A 23,027-nucleotide genomic window follows, 5' to 3' on the forward strand; every position below is an offset into this window, starting at 1 on the left:
AGTAGACTTGGTGAAGTTTTGGATGGGGAGAGATTTCCATCAGTGCAGGAAGAGCTGGGAGCAGCCTGATACTAGTCCCACTCTCCTACCCAGCCTTGTCAGCTGTTGGCCATGGGGACCTTTTGCATTCTCAGACACCTGATTTTTTTTCCTGCTGCAGAAATAGTGGGATCCCCTGTGTATTTAGGTGTCCAGTATCCTGTGAAGTGTCTACAAAGAATTTGGCTTTTTAGGGACCAGCAGCACAGCTATGGGAGGTATCCCCTCCCTGCCTGCCCCTCTTAAGAGATGTATCTCCTAGGCCTGCCAGCATTAATAAAGTATTTGACTAGCATGGACATTTAGGCAGACACACATGAGAGGCTTGGCCTCTTTTCATTTTCTTTTGATTCTCAGAGGCTGGAGAAACATGTCAGTGCCTCTGGTAACGAGCTTCACGTTGTGTCCTACAACCTGTTAAAGGCCACCATGGCAAACTTGTAGTGCAAGGCAGATTGAGGCAGATTTTGAGAGAAAGAGAGAAGGAGAAAATAAAGAGAGAAAGAGAGAAGACAGAGAGAAGACAGAAAGACAGACAGAAAGGAAGGAAGGAAGAGAGAGAGAGAGAGAGAAAAGAAAGAAAGAAAGAAAGAAAGAAAGAAAGAAAGAAAGAAAGAAAGAAAGAAAGAAAGAAAGAAAGAAAGAAAGAAAGAAAGAAAGGAAGGAAGGAAGGAAGGAAGGAAGGAAGGAAGGAAGGAAGGAAGGAAGGAAGGAAGGAAGGAAGGAAGGAAGGAAGGAAGGAAGGAAGGAAGGAAGGAAGGAAGGAAGGAAGGAAGGAAGGAAGGAAGGAAGGAAGAAAGAAAGAAAGAGAAAGAAAGAAAGAAAGAAAGAAAGAAAGAAAGAAAGAAAGAAAGAAAGAAAGAAAGAAAGAAAGAAAGAAAGAAAGAAAGAAAGAAAGAAAGAAAAATTTTATTTTTCTTTTTGTAAGGATATGAAATGAACTCTGTTTCTTCATGTCAGGGCCAGAAAATATGTCTGGGACATATTCTTGCCATGTTCTTGCCAGGGTAGATATGGCTTTTAAGGCCAGTAGCTGCAGGGGTCCATAACGCATTTCATAAATGGTCTAATTCCCAGGGAAATAAATGCAGAGTGGCTGTGCGGAGAGCTGGAGGGGCAGAGGGCAGGGTCCATCACCAGCAGGTGTCTTTGATGGCATTTTAAAGTAATGGGGCCAGTTCTTTCTGCACTGTATTCACTAAAGCTTGTACAACCACTGATGAATGCAGTGGGACTCTCCGTTTTGCAAAGGGACGCAGTGGGATTCAGCACTTTCCCCCAGTGGCCATTAAAGCACATCTTCTCACTTCTCTTCCCAGGAACAGCACTGTTCTAAACTCCAAGGTCATCTCTGTGACTGTGAAGCCATTTCCCCGGTCTCTCCTCACCCCCTTGGAAATTGAATTCTCTCACCTGTACAATGTAAGTCTTTCCTGGGAAGCTGCACCACCCCACATCTGCGTTTTGCTTCTTCCTTGCCAAGGCAGGAAGAGCATGATGGCACTGCTTGCATGGGGAAACACGGGCATATTTGACCCACATTCACATCATTTCACTGTGAGGCACAGCTGTAGGCAAAAAAAAGAAATGTACATTCATCAGAAAATAGGCTATGACAGTGATCTTCCTGGGTAAAGGAAGAGGGAAGGGAAAGGTTGTTCTGATTGATGCTTGCAATGTTCCTTGCAGATACCACTAGAGACTTGAATATTATTGTTGTGGTCAGTGCTGTAAAAGGCAGATGAAGATCCCCTCTAGGGTCCCCTGGCCAACCCCAAGCAGATGTACATGATGGACATTTACATACCCCCAGGTCCCTTCTTGTTGTGGATTTCAGATGTCTTCCTGAGGCTTTGGAACACGAGTATTAGATCTGTCATGTATTTGCTTTGGACCTTCCAGGAAGAATTTTCTGAAGTGCACAAAGACAGCTGCAGAAGAAGTAATGATAAATGTATTTCAGGGGCTTTAACCATACCTGGCCGCCCCCTATAGTGTCGTGGCTCTTCAGAGAACTGTGTCCCACAGCAGGACGTGGTGTACTTGATCCACTTTCCAGAAGGGAGCAGCAAAAGGATTCTGTATGAGAGAAGGGATGAGGAAGAATATCAGTAGGTAGAGACAGTATTTGGAGTCAAACCCTTGCATAGTCCTTGTATTGATGGAGAGAAAAGCGAGGCCCATTTTATTTTCACCTTTCAACCCAAGGGTAAAAGAAGCTATTCCAAGGCCTCATATCTGTGCTCCATATCAGACACACCATGCTTAAAGTAGTGGAAACTGTTCAGCAGGACCTGAATAGTTCTCTCCTCTTGCTCCAAATACCCCATAAACAGCACAGCACTGATGTGCTCCATTTTCCTCTTTCTTTTTTTTTTTTTCCTGACAGGGAACCACCAACCAGACCTGCATCCTGTGGGATGAAAATGAAGGGTGAGTTTTGTGGCTTTCTCTTTACTCTCACGGGCCCGTGTGCTTTTGGGGTGAAATCCTCACAATTTTAGCAGTGATGTGTCAGTCTGTTGTAGTCGCTTGAACTCTTTACTCATTTTTTTTCCTGCATCAACCTCCACAACTATCAAAGGCCTTTGCCCTGGTGGGGAACAATCCTTCCTTCACACAGATGAATCTCTCCTGGTGTTGTATATTATTGTCAGTTGAACTGGGTCTTATACTTAAAGAAGTAAAATCAGGTTTGTCAGTGTAGCTCATGAAGGGATCTGTGTGCCAAGAATGTCACATACCTGTAACAGGGCATCATATCAGTCTGAGCAGGGATCTTATATCTACTTCTGCTCACAGGAAGGGAGGTTTGTGTATTCCTTTGACCCCAACCCATGTTTTACAAGGGTGGCTTCTCATTTTGACTCTTCCAACTTTGGATGTTACAACATGAGGAATACATGAACTGAGACATAAGATCATGGTGGCTCTAAAGAATAATGCAAAATCAGAGCTCTTTGTTGCAAATATAGCCTGCCATGGTGAAGTAGGTGTTGTGCAACTGAGATATAGTAATGTGATTTCCGTGAGGGTTCCTGCCATAGCTGCCTTGAGTATTGTGATAGTGCCTAGCAGGGAAAAAAAATCCAGAGTTATAAATGTTTCAGGACCATAAAGTCTGTATGGAAAATAATTGCTAGAGAGAGAAAAAAAAAAGCATTCCAAAAATGTGGTCTCAAATCCTGAATGAACTTAACGAGGGCCCAAAGTGTCTGATTTAATGGTGTTTTTACTTCGTTAACTTTTGCATCTCAGTTTGTGGACCGACCTGACTCCTTTTCTGCTTACATTCAGTTTCTCCCCTGGCACATACCTCTGCTTTTATTATTATTTATTATTATTATCTGCAGCATCTGAAAAATGATTTTATTCTTCCCCTTTCATGCTCCATTAAGCAGCATATACACACATAGGCGGGCAACATATTTGCAGTCAGTTCTTGTTGGTCTGTGATTAATTTGGCATGTGTGAGTGGATCCAAATGAAAGCTGAGGAACCCAGGGAAACTCTGAGCTTGTGAAACCACATCCGTGTTATCCACCAGGGCAGCACTGGTCCCTCTGGCTTACCATGGAAATTGCTCCAGCATTTGAGAATGGTTGATATTCAAGAGCAAGGTGTGGACCTCGAGTGCTCTGCTGACCTCATGCAGCAGGACATGGGTAGAATTAATAAATGGGGATTGTATTGTATTGCCTACATGCCAGAGAGCAGATTCAGTCTGTAGGTCAGCCAAAAAGAGAGGGTTGTCTATAGGTGGGCAGGCTCAGGAGGAAGCTTGGACAGGAGCTGTCCTGTAGGAATTAATTGAGATTAAAGCTTTTGTGTACTACTCTGTTTTTGGAAAGCCAAATTAGAAGCTGGAACCAATGCCTCTTCTGGTCTTCACAGAAGCTTGAGTTTTTTGGTTTTGTGTATTATTTTTTTTTTCTGCCATACATTTTGCTTTTATAACCCTATCCAGTGAGAGTGTTGTATCCAGAAGGTTGAGGGTATTTCGTTCTTACTTACCCCCTTGAATTATTTGTAGCATGAGAAAGGAAAAAACAAAATCCAGCCTGCACGTGGAGGGATTTTAGGTGGGATGAGGGCATTCAGAGTGGAAACACATCTGCTGGAGCTGGCACTGAAATGTGCCCGGTGTGAGAAGCACGAAGGACTGCCCAGTGCTGGACATGGCTCGGGGAGCTTGGATGCCACTGCAGATCTGGGGGCAAACCAGTGCCCCTCACCTCCGCCTTGTCCTGGCAGCTCTGGCTGCTCCACATGCTTGTTCCCAAGGCTTGGCAGCTTGTTCAGCTTCTTGTTGTCTCTCTGCGGGCACGGGATGTTAGGAATATTTCGGTCTGACCCACGGCATCGAAGGATGGTCTAAGAGTGAAGCAGGCAATTTCTTGGCACTGGCATCGGGGTTCAGTTCTCATGGGTGGTTTCCAAAACCCCAGCAGATTGTTTGCACAAATGTTGCTGCTAAGACTCGTCTTTGTGTGTGTGTGTATGCACACACACACTTGTTTTCAAACAACATTTGCAGTCTCAAGCAGTTAAAATCTCCAAAATGCTGGTGTCAGCAGATTTTTCAAGGGGATGTTGCAAAGCTAGACCTGATCCCGTGAGCTTTGGCAAGGGGAGCTGCAAAGCTGTTTGCACAAGATTTCAAAGCTCATTTGCCACCACTGCTGTGTCCTGGGAAAGTCTAATGAAAGGCAAACTCTGCAAACCCTATTGTCCAGGACTGAATGCCCACCTCCAGCTTGAGCTGCACCCTGGAGCTCTCAAGGGGTTTAGATCACGGTTTTTGATACTTGTTTCCTGATTGGAGTAAGGGTTTCTTTAGGTTCCCCTGGGAACCTAAAGAAACCTTGTTGCCTGGTACATGTTTGAGATCATGGCTGGAGACTCAGGAAACCCTGAGGTTCAGTTGCACTTATGTGGGTTTCCCTTTGCTCCCACCTTCTTCTTCCTGCCACCTCTCTCTCTCTCTTAATTGGAAATTAGCCCACTGATTGGTCTCATAAGATGGTCGTGCAAGTGGGCAAATGTCAGAAAATCTTATTTCCCTGCTCTGACCAATTCAATAGCTCTACAGCTTCATTTCCCATGGTTTTCTCCCTGCCATATTCCCCACACAAGCCAAGACAATTTCCCATGGTTTTGCTTACTCAGAAGACATTTCTGTCTCTTAATCTGGCTCCTTTGCTGGCTCTCCATGCTCCTGCTCCAAGATTGTGTCCCCAGTCACCCATCTGAGGCTGGAGACCTTGGGGATCCAACCTCCACTGCAGCAAACCAACCTCTGGATTTATCCCCTTTTATTTGATGTGACCTACCAGGCACAGAGGCAGGGAACTCGAAGAGCTCCTGCCTGTTACTGCAGCCACCTGAGCTTTCAATCCCATCCAAAAGATGCTGTGGCCCTTTAAAAGCCACTTAAAATCCATGGGCCGTGAAGGGTTGAGCTGTAAAATTGCAATTAAAACTGACAATTATCATGTGGGCATGTGCTTCCTCCAAGACAGAGTTGTTAGAACACATTTAAAAAAAAAAAAAAAAAGAAATCAGAAATCCCCGGTGCTCATTCATTTGCATTTAGATAGATATTTAAGCCGGTATTATTAATAATGGATTTTTGATTTATTAATCCCAGCCCCTACAAGTGACTATTAGATTCGTGGGTGGCACCCCTGCGTCTCTTTTCTCTTCCTCTTGCCCCCAACTCCTCACACCATCAAATAAGAGGGGCGAGGATCAGGGACTCATTTCTGTTGTGTTGGGTGCTGCAAGTATGATTAATGAGCTTAGCACCGGCTGGGTAATTGAAAGTTGAAATCAGAGAATGATTTGGGATTCTCTGGCTCTCCTCCAAGGGTATTCATCTGGAGTAATTATTAGCTGCTTAGCCCTGACCAAGTTAAAGTCCAGGCATGATCTGGTTGGGTGCTCCCTCTTTCTCCTGCTGGGACAGGATTGGGTCGATAGATGCAGTCATTTTATGTGCTCTCACATTCTTGCCCACCACCAGATTTTTATTTCTCACCCACCATGGTTTGGTGCACCAGGGTGATCTGGCCAGTCTGTGCTGCCAGGGGACTCATCCCTTGCTCTTAGAGGGGCTGGCAGGCTCCTGCCACCAAATTTTCTTTGCTTCTGTGTCTCCAAGAAGAGCATAACAATATAAAATAAATGTAGGCATTATATTAACTGCTCTTGAGAGAGCTTCTGAGCCTTCACAAATATTTGCATAAAGAGCTCTTCATTCCTAGAAGAGAAAAAGCCTCAGGAATCTGTGGTTTTAATTCAAGGACACTCTTACCTTCCCTTGGGAGAGATCATCTGTTTCAGTAATTAAAGCCTTTAACCTATCTCGTTTAAGAAATGCAGACATTGCTGTGGAGGAAGGTGCCCCGTGTATGGCAAGGTTGGGCATGGAGAAGGTGAGCGATGCTGCAGGTCATGGGATGAGGCTGGTTCACATCCTCCTGGCTCCATCCCAAACCCAATCCTCATCCAAGGTTAGGCAGAAATCTCCCCCGTGGATTCACGGGGTGTTTTATGATGCTGCCAGTCAGGGCAGACTATCGATCTGTTCCTGTTGGGACAAGCCAAAGGAGCCCAAAAGCATCCTAGGAGGAGATGCCAGAATTTTGCCCTAGGGTCGCTGTGCTCATGGGGTGTCTGTAGTCCAGCAATCTTGTGGGTGTTGCAGTGCTGCTGAGTTACCTGAGGTTCCTGATTTCAGGATGGGATGCTCAGGCTCTAATGTAGACAGTCCCAATCTGCCTGAATTCCTGACTGCGTGCCCTGTGTGGTCAAAGGAGAGCTGCTCTCTGCTGCGTGCTGCAGCCTAGCATGAGGAGCAGGACACTGTGCCCTCCTAGCTGGAAGCCTCTGATGCACTCAATAAAAAGAAAAGCACTTTTTTTTTTTTTTTTTTTTTCTTTGTGCTTTCCAGGATTTTAATGCAATCCCAGTCCTAGTGGTTACTCATTCATTGCCTTCAGAGTGCATCTACAATAGGTCTGTTTCTTCTTGTACTCCCTGCCCGGTGTCACAAGAGAGGGTTTGTAGCTACAGCATCCTATGGAGACTTTCACACCGGCCCATTGCATCCACCTCCGAATAACTTCCCTTTGAAAGAAAGTTCCTTAACAGCAGGAATCAGCTTCCTTTTTCTTTGACACATCTTTTGCGCATCATCTAGTGCACTCCCAGCCTTGCCGCTGTCACACATCAAAAGCAAACATGGCCTGCCTGTGTTGAAAAAGATGGATGAGTGCCCGTGTACAGGCTGCAAGGCCTGTTACAGCCTCAAAGCCCCATGAGAAATCACTTCTTTCCTCTTTGCACCCACTCACAGCCCATTATGCATTATATTTCCTTCTGCAGCACTCCAGCCAGGTGTGCAGGAGCCACCTTGCCAGTGTCACCTCCTTCATGTGGCCCTGTGCAGGGTGCCAGTGCTGGGACCCCTGTCCCAGCTCCCCTAACTAACACCTTCAGCTTGTTTTAGCTTCAGCTGCAAATGCTGCCTCTCCTGCGTGTTCCCGTGGAGGAATTGAGGGGATGGTAGTGGACAAAAGGAGTGATGTGCTGCACAGGGGCATGCAGGGAGGTTGGTGTGAATTAGTTCCCCTGTGCTAAAACCCGTTGAAAGTAGCCCTGATCCAACCCAGATGACTTCACTTTCAGTGTGCACCCAGGCAGACTGAAGGATGGCCCCAGGAGTCCCTTTTTAGGACTAAACGAGAGTAGCCACAGCATTTCTCATTCAGAGAAACCAGGTCACACCTCCAGTGCCTGAGGCTTTAGCTTCCCAGCTTGCTCTCAGGGAGGCAAGTCCAGGGCAAGCTGGTGCTGCTGGAAGCCCAGGGAACTGCCTCCAAGGGACTCTTTGGCCTTTGCTGAGTGACTCCCCATCAGTCAGCACTGTCCATGGGACTGGGAAAAGCAGGAGCTGGCTTTTCTCTTGCTCCTTTCACAGCACAGGATGCAGGAGAAGCCGAGCAGCATGATGCAGGGCTTGTGCTGCTGCCAACAGAGCACGGTTTAATAGCTTCTGACAGAGGAGAAAGAGAGGATTCAGGGGCTCTGAATCGAATACTCCAGCTTCTCCCTCACTTTCCTAGAAAAGCAGTCAAGAGCACAAGTGGAATAAATTAATTTTCTTTACGGAGCTGGCAGAAGTCCCACTAGAGCCCTGTTGGGAAGAGGCTTTGGGTTCGGCAGGGTTTCCCCAACCTTTCCCTGGTGCTGTGTGTGTGCTGTGAACCAAAGCACTGTGAAGATCAGGACAGCTTCTGAAGCCCCGTGTGTGTGTAATTCCCACATGGGTACACATGCAAAACACATGCGAGGATATAATGGGGTGAGTGTTCAGGAAGAAGTGGGTGCCAGTGCCTGGCCACGGGTAAGGACACATGTCAGTGTTTCTGTGTGTAATCGATGCAGGATGCTGTTGGTGAGTCCGAATGTGGATGTAGGCACACGTGCCCTATGCAGATATCTGCAAATGTAGGGCAATACTCAGGTATATTTTCTCATGTATGAACAACACAATCACAGAATCACAGGATCATAGGGTTGGGTTGGGTTGGGTTGCGTTGGGTTGGGTTGGGTTGCGTTGGGTTGGGTTGGGTTGGGTTGCGTTGGGTTGAGTTGGAAGGGACCTTAAAGACCATCCAGTTCCAACCCCCTGCCATGGGCAGGGACTCCTCCCACCAGCCCAGGCTGCCCAAAGCCCCATCCAGTCTGTCCTTGGGCTTGCCCTGAAGCCACAAAGCCCTTTTGTAGCTGGGAGGGGACAAGTTCAGCAGCCATGTGGCCCTCCGTGGCCACCTGCCATGGAGATGTGGCTACTGAGGGTCTCTGGTGACATGTGATGTCCTACTGGATTGTGTGAAGCAGAAATATCTGGGCTCTGCACCCATTCCCTGGTGCATTTCTCCTGCATTTCCCTTGGTGTTTGCCTGCGTGGTACCTTGTGTGTGCTGATAATGTAATAACACAGCACAGGCAGCTGCCTTTGCTGGTGGAGAGCTCAGAATTCCAGCTCCAGGCCTTTGAGTGCAGAATAAAAAAGGATGCTGGGGAAACTTGAAGCCCACCCTTGGTGTGGTCCAACTCCAGTGGGTCAATAGCCAACAGGGTGTGTTTTTGAAGCAGCTTCAAGGCAGGCTCAGGTGTATGGAGGAGAGACAAACATCTGCATTGTCAGGATGCTCATCACCTGCCACGTGTAAAATTCAGAGCAGGGTGCCTGTACCTCCATGCACTTATTATTTAATTATTTATTTATTTTTCTGGATTGATTTTTTCCCCTTTACGAGTGCAAGGAAGCCAGTCTGGATCCAGAGGAGGGCTTCCCTAATGGTCCTGTCTCTAAACCTGCAGATCCCAGCAGGTCTGTGTCCTTTGGAGCCTTGTTTCTCTCTGCTGGAAGCTGGAGGCTGTGGAGCAGCCTGTGCATAGCAGGGGGGGAATGTGTGACCTGAGCAAAAGTATCCCAGGATTGTCCAAAACACAAAAGATAAGCACTAGGTGGAAGCTCAAACAGGCTGTGTCCTCCCAGGTTCTGCTGAGAACACAAGGAGTTTCCTCATCAGGTTTTCTTGCTCAAATGTCTGGCAAGACTGAGAAAAATTCTGATGAACTTCTCCAAGTGGCTCATTTCTGATAAAATCCACGAGCTGCACAGGATGCAAGCCAGACATAGCGATGCACATCCTCATCACAACCATTTCAAACAGTGGGGGATCAGTTTTTCTTAAAATCTCTTGACAACCATGTATGGATCTGTTCTTTGTCTTTAGCTGATGAAAAACATCCTGAATTGGGTTTCTACTGGGTTTCTTACCTGCTTTAGAATTGCCTTGTAGTGGGGAAAATAATGAGGGGGGGCAAAACTGCCTCTTCCAGTCCCAGAGACCTTGCAGAGCTCTAACTTTGCTGATGGGAGCCCCTGGGAAGTGGTCAGGGTGCAGAGAGAGGTCTGCGTGCCCATCTCATTGCCTGAGGATGGACAGGACTGATGGACGTGCTGGGAAATGTCTGAGAGTTGGTGCACAGAATAAGGGCAGGGAAAGCTTGACCCCATTTTTGAAGAGGAGAAAAGGGCTTGTTTGCATTTTCACCTGACTGCTCATGCACTGCACGAGGAGATGAAATGTTCTGTTAAAATACAGCAGCAAAAAGAGGACACCGTGCCTGGGACACAGCCTTCATCTAACGATGAACTTTCTGTGTGTCTGGGCAAATCAATGTAAGCTTCGTGCCTCAGTTTTCTCCGAGTCTACTGCGCTGATAACACCCGACAGCTCTTTTAAATGTCATGAAACTTAGGGGTGAGGAGCTCCATTAAGTGACAAGAAATAGGAAAAATAGGTATTATTACTTGAAAATTGGATATCTAAACATGAGATTTATGATTCTACTTGTCATGCACGTGAGATGAGCCCACATCTTGTCAGCTTTGCCCATTGTGGGAGCAGCAGCAAAGGATGCAATGTGAATTTTAGCCTTCACGGAGCAGAATGGGAACAGAGGACCACGCACCTGAGCTGCAGGAGCTGGAAGATGGCACAGAGCCATGGGGCTGAGCCCTCCTGGAAGGCAGCAAAGCTCTGTGTTGGAAGGACAGATCATCCTCCCCTCCTCCCAGATTTACTGGAATTCCCTTTAACCCTCCATCAGGAGCCTCGGAAAGAAAAATAACTGACACAGCAAGGCCAGAAGGCCCCATTAACCCCCCCAGGCTGCAACACGGCCTGTAATGATTTTCTGAGTTGTCAAAACCTTTTCCAATGCTGTGCTAATACTTGGATTCAATTACAGTAACGACCCTTTGGATCCTGTGTATTAATCTCCCAGAGCTGCTCTCTGCTTGGGGCCAGAGCTGCCTCCCAAGGTGGTTTAATGGACATGGGTAATGCTGTTGGGGTGGTTTGTCAGACAAGGAGCTGGGGTCTGATGGAGAGCCAGAGGAGAAATTCACTCTTCCCTGGAGCCTGACACCTTGCAGGGAGACTCCAATCCTGACCCAGCAAGAGATGAGGACCTCCTAGAGGGAAATCTGCAGGTCTGAGGACAGTTTTCATCCTGATGTGGATGGTAATGGAAGGACAAGGTTCATAACTGCAGTGATGAATTATGCCTGTCCTCAAAATCCCAGATGCTGTCTTCTAAAGATGGAGAAGGAGAAGCTGAGGGAGCATCACACACTGTCACCAAGGAGGAGCACATCTGAGCCAGAGCCCAAAGCTTCCATCCTCTTCTATGGCTCTGCTGGTGGCTAGGAGCAAAAGCCAGCTGTGTCCCAAACCAGGCAGACAAGACACAGAGGAGGCAAGGATCCAGGAGAACATTTAGTTTTTCCAGTGGATGTTATTTATTTAGCGGTGGTTTTGGCTCACGTGTCGAGTCTTAAGGACTGCTGAGCATCCTTCAAGCATCCTAGGCAAGGCTCCTGAGTGACCTAGGGGCACCCCACAGGTTTTGGTGCAGGGATCACCAACAGCCAGGTGATTTTTATTTATTTGTTTATTTGTGGTCTGATTTCAGCCTTAATACTACCGTCTTTGGGATGTCATTTGGGATACACGTGCCTTCCAATGTCTATAGGGGCCCAAAGAAAGCTGCAGCAGTGCATCAGGGGCTCTCTACTCCGTGTGTCCCATGCATGGGTTAAAACTGTGCTGGAGGCTGTGCTGACATTTAACAGCATGTGCCAAGGGTCTGTTTAGTAGTGCTGTGGCCCAGAGCAGGGGTGCAGCAGAGAACTACAGTGCAAATACCTAAAATCCAGGTTGTTTCAAGAAAAAAAGCAGCTCCTGGAGCATGGTGATGCAAGGAGAGCAGATAAAGCTTCCTTTGCCCAATATCACTGAAGGATCTGGCTCCTAGCTGGGGAAATCCACCTTCAGCTGCAAGGATACCTGGAGGGGAGGGATTTTTGATGCTGAGGGCATAAATTGCAGTTGCCAGCACGTGGGGAGAAAGTAGCATCAGTGTGGATATGGGCAGGGCTGCAGCAGGCACAGCTGCAGCATTTTGCATGGAGGAGTGGTGCAGTGATCGGTCCTCGCAGAGGCTCTGCTCTTCAGCCCCATAAGATCGACTCAGGGTGAGGAGGGAGATTTAATTTGCTTTGTCTGAGGCTCCTGTAATGTGGCAGAGGGGAAAAAAAAAAAAATGCAGCTCAGATGTGGCATTGACTTAGCACGATGGAGCAGGGAATGGTGTGGAGATGATGGGGAGGTGCATCCCCTCACAGTGTCCTCAGGGGTATTGCGTTAATGGGACACTTGTTCTGACTTTTTTTCATGTAGCTCTAAGCAGAAATCCCCACCCCCTTCTTGGAAGCTGCTTTTCCATCCGTTTAGGCACCACCGTCTCAGAAGCATTGTTACACATGGTATCATGGCGTGGGCATTTCCCCTCTTCCCAGTCCGTTTCCAGCCGATTCGTTCAGTTTACAAGTGCGAAAGATGCTTCTGCTAATTGCCAGCTCTGCTGGCTCCTCCTGGGATCTGGGAAGCAGCTGAAATTGTCCTGACTGCTACATCTTCAACAGCAGTAAAGAGCTGCTGCCGCAGCCAGGGAAGCAAGGCTCGCATGATTCCTATTACTGTCATGCCTGAGCGTTTCACAGCCTCCAGTGTGCTGCTCTTGCAGCTAGAGCTGGACAACCCCCCTCCTTTTCTACGTCACTTCTAGTTCTGAAGTTTCTTTGGCATTTGCCTTTACCCAGATTAAGGTTTTAGGGGAGTGTGAGCTGTCTCCTGCCCCATTCTGTTACCCGTAGGCAGGTGAGGGCTGGAACCAGCAGCTTCACCGCTTTGGTCCTCCCCTGCCCATCTTCTCCCTGCTCAATGCATGGTGGAGACCTTGATTCACCAGCCAGCAGTGCTGGGAAGGGGCTTTTGGATGGGATGGGGACAATATAGTAAACCCGAACGCATTTCAATGTTGTGATTTCCAAGGAATCACCATCAGGACTCCTGAGTACCACACGAAATGCCCTGATCAGCTCCATCCCCACTACACACACATGGACACTCTCTGATCTCCAGCTTCTCTCTCCCCAACTGGTTATTTGTCCCCAGTAGCTCCTGAAACTTCCTTCTCTGCAAAACCTTCATCGCTAATTCCTTTGAGAAAAGCTGAGCAACTCCTGTTGCTATTGCTGATGCTCGCTTGCTCCTTTCCTCTGGATATTCCCATCTCCCCAGCTTCCCATCAGGGTGGGAAGTAGCAGAAGGCGTCCTCCTTATCTGCAAGCCGGGGCTGATCTGCTCCTGCTGAGGCTCCTGGCTCCAGGTGCACGCTTGGCACCCTGGCAATGCCAAAGCACAGGAGAAAGGTTTCCTGGGGGGATTTTGCACTTCATCCATGGTGGTGATGCTCGCTGGCTTCATCCCATGCTCTGTGCCTCCCTTCAGAAAGCAGCTCCCAGGAAGGCTGAATGTGTTTTGTTGTTATTGGCTTAAAGCCTGAGATCTCAGCGGGTATCAGAGTAGGAAAAAGTCATATGGGATTTCTGAGCTGCCCAGCTTGGGAGAAGAAGTCTGAGTATTTCAGGCAGGTGTCTTTAGCGAGCAGGAGCTGCTTTGTTCTCTGCAAGGACATTGCAGAGCCCAAGGTGTCTGCACAGGGCTGCAGAAGGCACAGAAGCTGGGCTTCAGCTCTCAGCCTGCCAAGGGAGAAAGCGGTGATGGATGCTTTTGGCACCGGTGCGCGTGCGTGTTAGGAGCAGGTTTTAGGGCAGATTGGGGTGGATGGACTGGCAGGAAGGAAGGATGCTTCACCCCCACAAATGTGCCTTCTACATAATTTCTATGTAAAAACCAGCCCTGATGCTGCAAATCACAGACAGGGCAGCACAGGCATTTTCCAGTATAAATTACTTTAACCAGCACGGTCATCGTTTGCACTGCCTGGTAATTGGCAGGTATTTAATTAGCCAAGGAGTATTCCCGTGTCCTGCTGCTAAGTGGCAAGTTGGAAACTCCCCATCAGGTGAATACCCTTTGAGCCTTCCAAAGCCTCTTTGTGCAGCACCACTTCATTTCAGCACACAAAATCGGTGCAAATTTGCACAGATGCTGCAACAGCTGTCCAATTTGGGCAGGTTAACTGGCTGGGGACAGAGTGCTGCTGGAGGTGTGAGCTGAAATCCTCTGGCCGGGTGTCTTGGAGAGCACTCTGTCCTTCATGGTGCCCAGATGGAGAGAGGGGAGGCAGGACGGGTAGGAGGGAGAAGAGGCTTTAATGGAGTGATGCTGCTGGGAGGAGAGATGTTTCCACCAGCCCGCATCTCTGAAAGCCATTTTCATTAGCAGAGAGTGGGTTTAAAAGGTTTGGATAGCAATCCAAAGGAGCCGGCAGCGTGTTTGGTTGCCAGCGTCGCTTTGGTTAAATACATTCGCAGCAGCAAAGCTGGGAAACGAGTTCCCCTCCTCCCCCGTGACCTGCTTTCCCGAGAAAAGCACAAGCAGCCCCGTGCTGCTCCGCTCAGCACCTGCTCCTGCTTCTGCTCTTTGCAAGTGCTTTGCTCGCAACCACGTTCATCAGCAAGGGAGAGAAGGAGTGGGGACAGACCCAACAATGCTGACCACATAAAATGGACCCCAATCTTCTGATCAAGCTGGGTTCTGCCCCCCCAGGAGCTGTCAACATCAACCCTCAGTGAAAAAACATCCGATGGGAAGCCAGGGAGCTGGGAATGGGTTGTTTGAGGAGAGGGGCAGCACGATGTCAAGTATCAGCATTTATTTATTAACATTTATTAGTGCACTAGCCTCCTCCCTGCATTAGTATCATCTTTATTTCCCAGCGGTTTCCTCCTCTCCTGCAAAAAAAAAAAAAAAAAAAAAAATCCAAAGCAAACCCTCAAGTAGATTCCTTTGAACACCCACGTCGGTTAAGCCAGAAATCCCGATGTTTTTTTTTAAGTTTTGCTTTACGTTTTCTTTATCCCACTCTCCCCCAAATGTGTAACAAACTAGCATGTAATGTGGCAGGACATGCACGGTGGCTAGAGCTGCAGAATAACGATGAGCAGCGATGTAGCACCACTGAGCCAGGATGGATCCAAGCGACCTTCAGGAACGGGCAGCTGCTGCTTTCCGAAATTTGACTTGGGAACAAGGGAGGCACTCCAAGCATTCAAGGGGCTGTCAGCTCTGCTCAGCTTCCACGAAATGCTCGTTTTTGCAGAGCACAGAGGGAAAGGAGGCCACATAGAAAGGAAGGAGCGGAGGAAAGCACTGACTGGGAAGAAGTGCTGCTCGCTGAGCTTGTACCCACTCAACCTTCCTGCTACATACGTGTGTGCCTCTTTCTGTCCCCTGGCTCTTTGAGCACTTCATTGCTCCTTGTGCCTGATCCAGAGCTCACTCATGTACAGTTGGAGGTCTTAGTTTTGATTTTGGTGTTTTCCTGCAGTTCTGACCATGAAAGTCTGTCTGAGGAGCAGGGTTGGATTGTGACAGGCAGGGCAAACCAGCTAGAAATAACCTGCTCTTATTGTCACCCATATGGACATTAAGCAGTCTTTATTGCCCAGAAAAATCTTATTAGGGTGGCTGAAAGAAGTGATGAGAACGCTTCAGAGTATTAAAAAAGTTAACCCCATGACCCCTCATTTTCCTCCACCTCCACCCTTGCTCTCACGGGAACAGGGTCTCGGATGCTCCACTGCAAAACGTGAGCTGCTTGTGCTAAAAGGAGGTGGCAAAGCACCGGCAACCTTTCTCCCAGCAACCCCAGAGCATTGATGTGAAGCGGTCTAAACACTTAATTTGTTTTGATGGGACTGGTACCTCCTGTGCCCAGCAGCAGTGCTGAAGGGTGGCCTACTTACCCTGTTTGCAGTTTGATGGGGATGTGTGAACAGAGCCCCAAAGTTGAGCAGAGCCCCCAAAAGGCTCAGCAGCCCCCCTGCACAGATTCAGGATTTGTTTGCACAGTGCCAGACCCTTCGCAGATATTTCTTACACCCTTTCCCCTACGTCAGCAAGCGCTTTCCCTTTTTTTAGACAGCTTGCCCTTGCTTTGCCTTTAATTCCCCTTTCTCAGCTGGAAACACCAGCACGTGAAGCTATCCAACATTTCCAAGTCCAGATGTATCTCTTACTGTGATCCACTTGCATCTGTGAGGACTTTATTCTTAGATTTGTGTGGGTTTTGCTAAGTGCATTGAAGTAATTTGTACCTTTAAAGGACTGCATCTCCCTCTTGGTTACGGTTAATCTTTAATCCAGCATCTTCATCTTTGCCTGCAGCACCTTAATTTGGCTTCTTGATTTAATTTCTTTTACCGTCTGCTACCTTCTCCTATTCCCAGCCCCTCTGTCATCTGCCTGATTTATTTTTCTTTGTCTCTTTATCCACTAGCCCTGCACTCAGCCATTAAAATTTTCTGATTTAGGCTTCTGAGAAGCAGCATACCCTGGAGCCAGTGTTTTTGTGGCCAGAGAGCCATCCCTCTTCCCGACCTGGCTCTAGGGCATCCTGCACTCTTCGAACCAGGACTGGGACCTCTGCAGCACTGTTTGGTTGCTGGCTTGCAAGGTGTTGCTTATAGGTAGACAACATTTTTTGGTTTACCATCACTGAGTTTGCCCCAAAAGCTGGGGAGAGTGACAAACTAGCTGGGGTCATTTCAGAGAAGTGGAGGCTGAAAATCAGAGTGCAAGTGGTGGGGATGCGTACCAGAGCCGGGATCTGCAGACTCTTTGTTCAGAGCTAATAACACACTTTCGTCTTCCTCTCCTCTTTCAGTCCCATTCAGCAAAGCAGTGTTCAAAATCCCCAGCTGGACAAGCAGCTGTTTAAACAGGCAAGCCTGCTGCCCTCTCATTTCCAAGGTCTTGTGTGTGATAACCATGGAGGGATGGCTGTGTCCGTCGCCCCACGCCAGCCAGCCTTCTGCTCTGGCTGGGGCTCAGGGCAGCTTGGAGTACTTTGGGGCTCTTTTGGGGTCATTTAAGACAAAATGTTGGACTGCAAGCAGGGCACAGACACTGCTATTTCTGAGGCATCCTGGCCATGCACGGAGGTGGATGTGAGATCTCTCTCACCAGGTGTCTGTATTACTCTCACTGCTTTTCCACTGAAGGCATTTATACACCCTTGACTAGCCATAGGGAGCATTTCCAGCTTGTTAACTGCTGGCTGCAATGTCTTACATTTACTTTAGCATCTGGCACTCTTAGAAAAAGCCTCTGTTGCCTTGTTTCCCCATTCTTCCTAAGCCTCCTTTCTCACAAGACTTGAATGTGGGACCACAGCGTCCAGGCGTAGTAAAGGATGTGCTCAGCTAAGGCGCCTGGTTCCTCCAAGGATTTCCCTGAAATGTTTTCGGTACATATGACAAGGCTGCTGCTTATCACTTCGGCGTGCTGGCCTGATTCTTCCTAGCACGATGGGACTGCCTACAGAATCAGCCACAAGCCTGCAGCGTGCTGAGCATTTTGTTGTGAAATTACAGTGGGAATTCCCTCTGCTCATGAAAGGCAGCTTCAGCAAGTCCCAAATGCTGTTTACAGTACTCTCACAGTGCCTCCTGTTGTCACCTTTGTCCCACGATGACCCCAATACCTAAAGGACTATTGCTCCAATACTCTGCTGCAGCAGGAGAGCTCCAACTCTGCAACTTTGCCCCAAAAATAAGACTTGGAGGCATGGCCTGGGCTTCTAGCTTTGGATAGCAATAATGAGTTTAAAAACAGAGACTAAAATCTTGGAGGGACAAAATATTAACTTTTGTGGAAAGCAGTCCAAGGTCATCTCCTGCAGTTACTGGCAGGTGAGGCGACCTGATAATCCCAGTGCTTGTGGGTTAGCTAAATCTGAGAACGATTTTTTTTTCTCAAAGCCGTGAAGTCACGGGATTATAGGAAACTGTAGGCTTTTCGGTTTCTATTTCACACAGTTCCGCAGAAGAGTTTGAAAATATCATCCTTTCAAAGGAGAAAATCCACAAGGCAAAAGAAAAAAAAAATCTTCAAATACTCTCTACAACAAACATCCGCACGCTACTGCAGGCTTGAATTCCTGATGCTGTGTATAAGTCTAGCTGTGATGCCGAGGGAGGGATCAGATCTTCTATTTCTTAAACAATCATTTAAGATGGGGTTATGAAGGAGAGTTTCCACAGTTTTGATCGGCTAGTCAACTGGTTTCCTCCACAATATGAGCACTGTGACACCTCACAGGGTTTTCACATTTATTCCCATGTTAAGGAACGAGGACGCTCGCAGAGATTTCAGCTTCTCCACATCTTCTCTATGTCCAAAGGTATTGGGTCTTCTGCATTAAAGCTTTGACACTTGTGGCATGTGTTGAGGATGGTTCATCGGGTTACTGGGTGGGACATGCTGGGCAGACTGGTCCTTCTGGGGGTCTGTCTGGGTGAGATGTCTGTCCTGTGGCTGCCTTTGTCAGGGACATTTGGCAGGGAAGTGCAAGGAAGTCCTATGAGGAGTGGCTGAGGGAACTGGGGTTGTTTGGTCTGGAGAAGAGGAGGTTCAGGGGAGACCTTATTGAACTCTACAACTGCCTGAAAGGAAGGTGTGGGGAGCTGGGGGTCGGCCTCTTCTCACAGGTGATAGGACTGGAGGGAATGGCCTCAAGTTGTGCAAGGGGAGGTTCAGGTTGGACGTGAGGAGAAATTTCTGCTCAGAAGGAGTGGCCAGGCATTGGGATGGGTTGCCCAGGGAGGTAGTGAAATCACCGTCCCTGGCGGTGTTCAAGGAACGGTTGGGCCTGGTGTTTAGGGACATGGTTTAGAGGGTGACACTGGTGGTAGGGGGATGGTTGGACCAGATGATCTTGGAGGGCTTTTCCAACCTTAATGATCCTATGAGTCTACAAAGTTGCCATCACAGGGTACAGGCCCAGGGGTCGAGGTCTGCTCTCCCACCCCACACATCCCCAGGGACTGAGGCAAGAGGAAAAGGCACAGTGCAAGAAGCACCACGTCTACATTTCAGGCCTTTTGTGGGGCCATGGTGTGGGGATGTAAAAGGGGAAAGTGCCCGTTATTTGTCAGCCACTTTCCAGCAGGACGGTGTGGATGGTGTAGCCTTCTGATGAGAGTCATTACTGCTCAGCATCAGCTGTATTTATGGTGCCTGAAAAGATTATCTCCAGATAATCTTACGGGTATTTAGCCAGCCATATGCTTTATTTCAATGGTAATATGTAGTTCTTTGTGAGTTTTAACATTGTTTATGTTAATTATGGCTTCAGACTGGATGCTGCATATGGGCTTTCTTCTTTTTATTTTTTTTTCAAGGGCTAATTTGCAGATAGTAAGTAACCTTGTCCCCTGCAAAATGCTCCAATTCAGTTAGCCATGATTACAAATTCACAGCTGGGAAAAGGCTTTGCTTTTAACCTCCTTACGACTTTCTCTTCCTGTCCCTCCTCACACAAAAAGAAAAGGACCTGGAGAAAATCTCCAATACCCCATGTCATCCATAGGTCCCAAGTCTCTTCTAAAATCCTCACTCTCTCCATTTGCCTTGTGTCGGTTCTGAAGTGAATTATTTGAAACCATCTATTATTAGGGACCTCTGAAAAAAAAAAAAAAATATATATATATATATACACATATATATTCCTATGTTTAATGGTTTAATGGTTTATGTTCCTGGTTTAATTTTCCTCACACCAAGCGACTGGATCAATAGTAGGTTTCTTTTTTTTTTTTCTTTTTTTCAATTTCCTTTTTTTTTTTTTTTTTTTTTAAGAATTTATTTAAAAATAGTCACTAATCTGATTATTGATTCTTTCCTACTGGCAGAGAATTGTTTTGTTTAGTGCCAGGTCTGTGCTGTCAGGGTGGAGGTGAGAAAAAGGGCATCAGTGCCATGTAAAATTTTTAAGGGGGTCTCAGCAGCTGAAGATGAAATTCATGCCCTGGTCTATACCCCAGTGACCACATCATCCCCGTCTGTTGGGGTTTGTTTCCCAGAAGACGAAGAGCCCTTGGGTTCAACAAAAGCATTTGGGGTCATATTCATGGATGCAACTTAGGGGTCATTGTAACTTCTCTTCCTTCAGTGGTAGGAGAAACTCAACTGTCATGGGCATGAAGGGGAAGTCAGACTTGTCATGGTGTTTAAATGAGGGACCTGTAAGTGACAGATATCTATCTATCTATCTATCTATCTATCTATCTATCTATCTATCTATCTATATCTCATTATCTCTTTATCTCTTTAACTATCTACCTATCTACCTACCTACTTACCTACCTATCTATACCTCCTGCTTTTTTTTCTTCTGGGCACTACAACATGGGATGGAAGAAGGACTGCTCCCACTTCTGATAAGAGTGGCTCTGGAAAGCTGCTTTTTGTTTGCTTTCAGTAAAGAAATTGGGGAACCCAACCACAAGCTGTACTCTTCGTTTATCGACTGAGAGTCAGCTTGGCTCAGTGGTTTGAGGAGTGACTGCTTATTTGAAGAAGCCCCATTAGTGCCCTCTTAACACAACTCCATCCCTTCACATCTTCTCTGTGTGCCTCAGTTTCCTTATCAGTTAAATGAGGTTGATGACACTTGATTTTACATGGATGTCACCAAACAGGTGCAATGCTTGAAATTCAGACTGGGTTTTTCTAGGAGGAGGGGTTGCACTCCAGCAAAGCCAGCCTGACTTGCTGGATGTATGTGATGTCTCACAGGGTTTTCAGTAGCATCGCTGAGAGCTCAGCCTGGCTTTCAGTCAGTGGACTGATAAAAGGCAAAATAATGTCTTCGATTACAGGATGACCCTGGTGAAACAGTTTTGCAGCTTTTATCCAGTTCTTAGGAAGGCCTAAACTAACCAAAGCATTATTACTGCTTTGGCACTGATAGTGTCCAAAACTTCCTGAGAGTCTGACATGTTTTAGATTGATTTTAGCCCATCTTTGGCTCAATGTTTCATTTATTTTAGTGTTTACCTGTGTCATAAGAGGCCTTTCACAACAGCTTTAGCAGCAGATCGAAGTTATATATAATCTCTTTCTAACCTGCCTTCTTTTCCAAGAGGAGCAAACCCTTTTGTGTCCCTTGTTCTTGGGATCCATTCGCTTTGTAATCCAGCCCCGAGGTCCTGCAGAACCTCTGACTGTGCCACACTTGCTGCAGCAAAATGATTGTACATTTTTTTTTGTCCCGAGCTATTGTGCAGAGCCAGAGCGTTTGAAAGGCGCTCCGGGGCAGCCTTTGGCTGGAAATGAAAATTGCTTTTGGGAATCCCTCAAAAAGGATTAACTTTGACTTCATCTCTGGTTCTTCAAATTAATAATCAATCTGCCAGCTGGACCCACGCCAAGTGCTTGCACGACCTGCCTGGTTAGCAAAGGGGGGACGGCCCATGTGAAGCCATAAGTATCAGAGTCAGAGAATTACTGAGGTTGGAAGAAACCTCTGGAGATCCTTTATATTATATATGTCATAAATAAATACCCTGTTTTTAACCCCCCTTCCTGATCCATGCCTCTTCCTACAACAAAGCCTCATCCTTTGTGCAAATTCCTATTCAGAAAAGCATTTCCATTTCAGAAAGTCCTTAAGCTCCTGTTTAAATCTACAAGACAGTGCTTAATTGCTTTTTCCCATCAAGTGCTCAAATAATGTTCATAGCCATGTTGTAACATATGGTGAAACATTTTCTCATGGAACGTCGCTGGAATTACACCGGAGATAAATCTGACCACAGACATCAGAGACAGAACAAACTTGTCAGGTTTCCTGCTAACCCTCCCAGCACAATTTTTTTTTTTTTTTTTGTACTCCAGTCTGGTTTGGGGATTTCTACAATTCCTCTTTGACTGGCTCGTAATCAGTCTGACTACACTGTTCTCTGATATTCTGCCCACGTTTTCCCTTTAGCACAGTTCCTCTTTCTTCCCTCTCCTCTTGAGACCGCCTGGAAATAATTCTGCTTCCTTATTCGTGTACCTGTATTCAATATTTGTGAATAACTCAAATCCTGCTCCTTTTCTTTGCTGCTGAGTTGTGAGCAGGGGTTTTCCATTGCAAACCCCGTGTACTTTTCTGCAGAATCAATGGTTTTGCTGAGAAAAAGAAGGCTCGGTGCTGACGTACAGCTGAAATCTATACACAAACACACAATCTCCTTTAAGGACCTGTTTGTAACAATCCCAATTTCTCCTGCAGCTTTTAATCAGGTCCATGATGAAGGCATTTTTTCATGCAGCTGCAATATCCCCTCAAAAAGATCCCACAAACAAGCTCCGTTTTACAAATTTCAATGATTAAACCACTTAGGATTTGAAATCTGCTGTGAACCACGAGGCTTTTGCTAAGCTTTGCTGGCTGATCCTACACACCCTTGTCTGGGCAAAACTCGATCCCCATCCCACAAGAAGGCAATTCCTTCAGATGTGATCCCCTGGACTATGGACAGATCCCATTAGATCTCTCTTGGAGGCATTAAATATGCCATGTGCAACAGATATTGCCAGACAGGCTCAAGCTTTTCATAGCCACAGCTGGAACACCCCAAAATCGCACAGCTGGCATTACTCATGAGGTTTGGATACAGCTGTGAGTTTGAAGTCTTCCAGTTGCAACTCAATTATGTATTTTTAGGAGCTTATTAGCAACCATGTGGACAAGAAATTTATTTTAAAATGAAGAAATACATGCTGAATCCAGAAGTGAGGCTGACGAAGGTTCAATATATCCAAAGCATTATTCTGTCCTTCCAGATTAATCCTGTCCAAAGGATTGCAGGGCAAAGAGAACAGGTAATTAAACAGATTCATGAAGAGGAAGAGGAAAAAGAGAGATGAGTTCTACTTTTGAGTTTAAAACTAGTGCGATGCACATGCCCTTTTGGAGCAGCAGCCATTTAAATATCCTGAGCAGCTTAATTTTTTGCAATAATCAATTAACGAGGGCTGGATTTTCACTTTCTGCTAAATGGCATAGTTGATGAGATGATTTACCCCGAATTTCTGACT

The 23,027-nt window shown here is 46.8% G+C and overlaps 1 protein-coding gene across 14 annotated transcripts in view; it reads left to right on the forward strand.

Annotated features, from left to right (window-relative positions):
- The window catches only part of ADGRB1 (adhesion G protein-coupled receptor B1), a 260,069-nt gene that overhangs the window by 150,798 nt on the left and 86,244 nt on the right, over positions 1-23,027 (forward strand). For all 14 annotated transcript variants that reach the window (XM_084509051.1, XM_084509056.1, XM_084509057.1 and 11 more), the window contains 2 exons: positions 1,359-1,461; positions 2,429-2,472. In XM_084509051.1, the coding sequence (XP_084365177.1) occupies positions 1,359-1,461; positions 2,429-2,472 (147 nt within the window). The remainder of the gene's footprint in view (positions 1-1,358; positions 1,462-2,428; positions 2,473-23,027) is intronic.

Source organism: Aythya ferina, assembly GCF_964211825.1.
Source record: "Aythya ferina genome assembly, chromosome: 2".
In the NCBI taxonomy this organism is placed as follows: domain Eukaryota; kingdom Metazoa; phylum Chordata; class Aves; order Anseriformes; family Anatidae; genus Aythya; species Aythya ferina.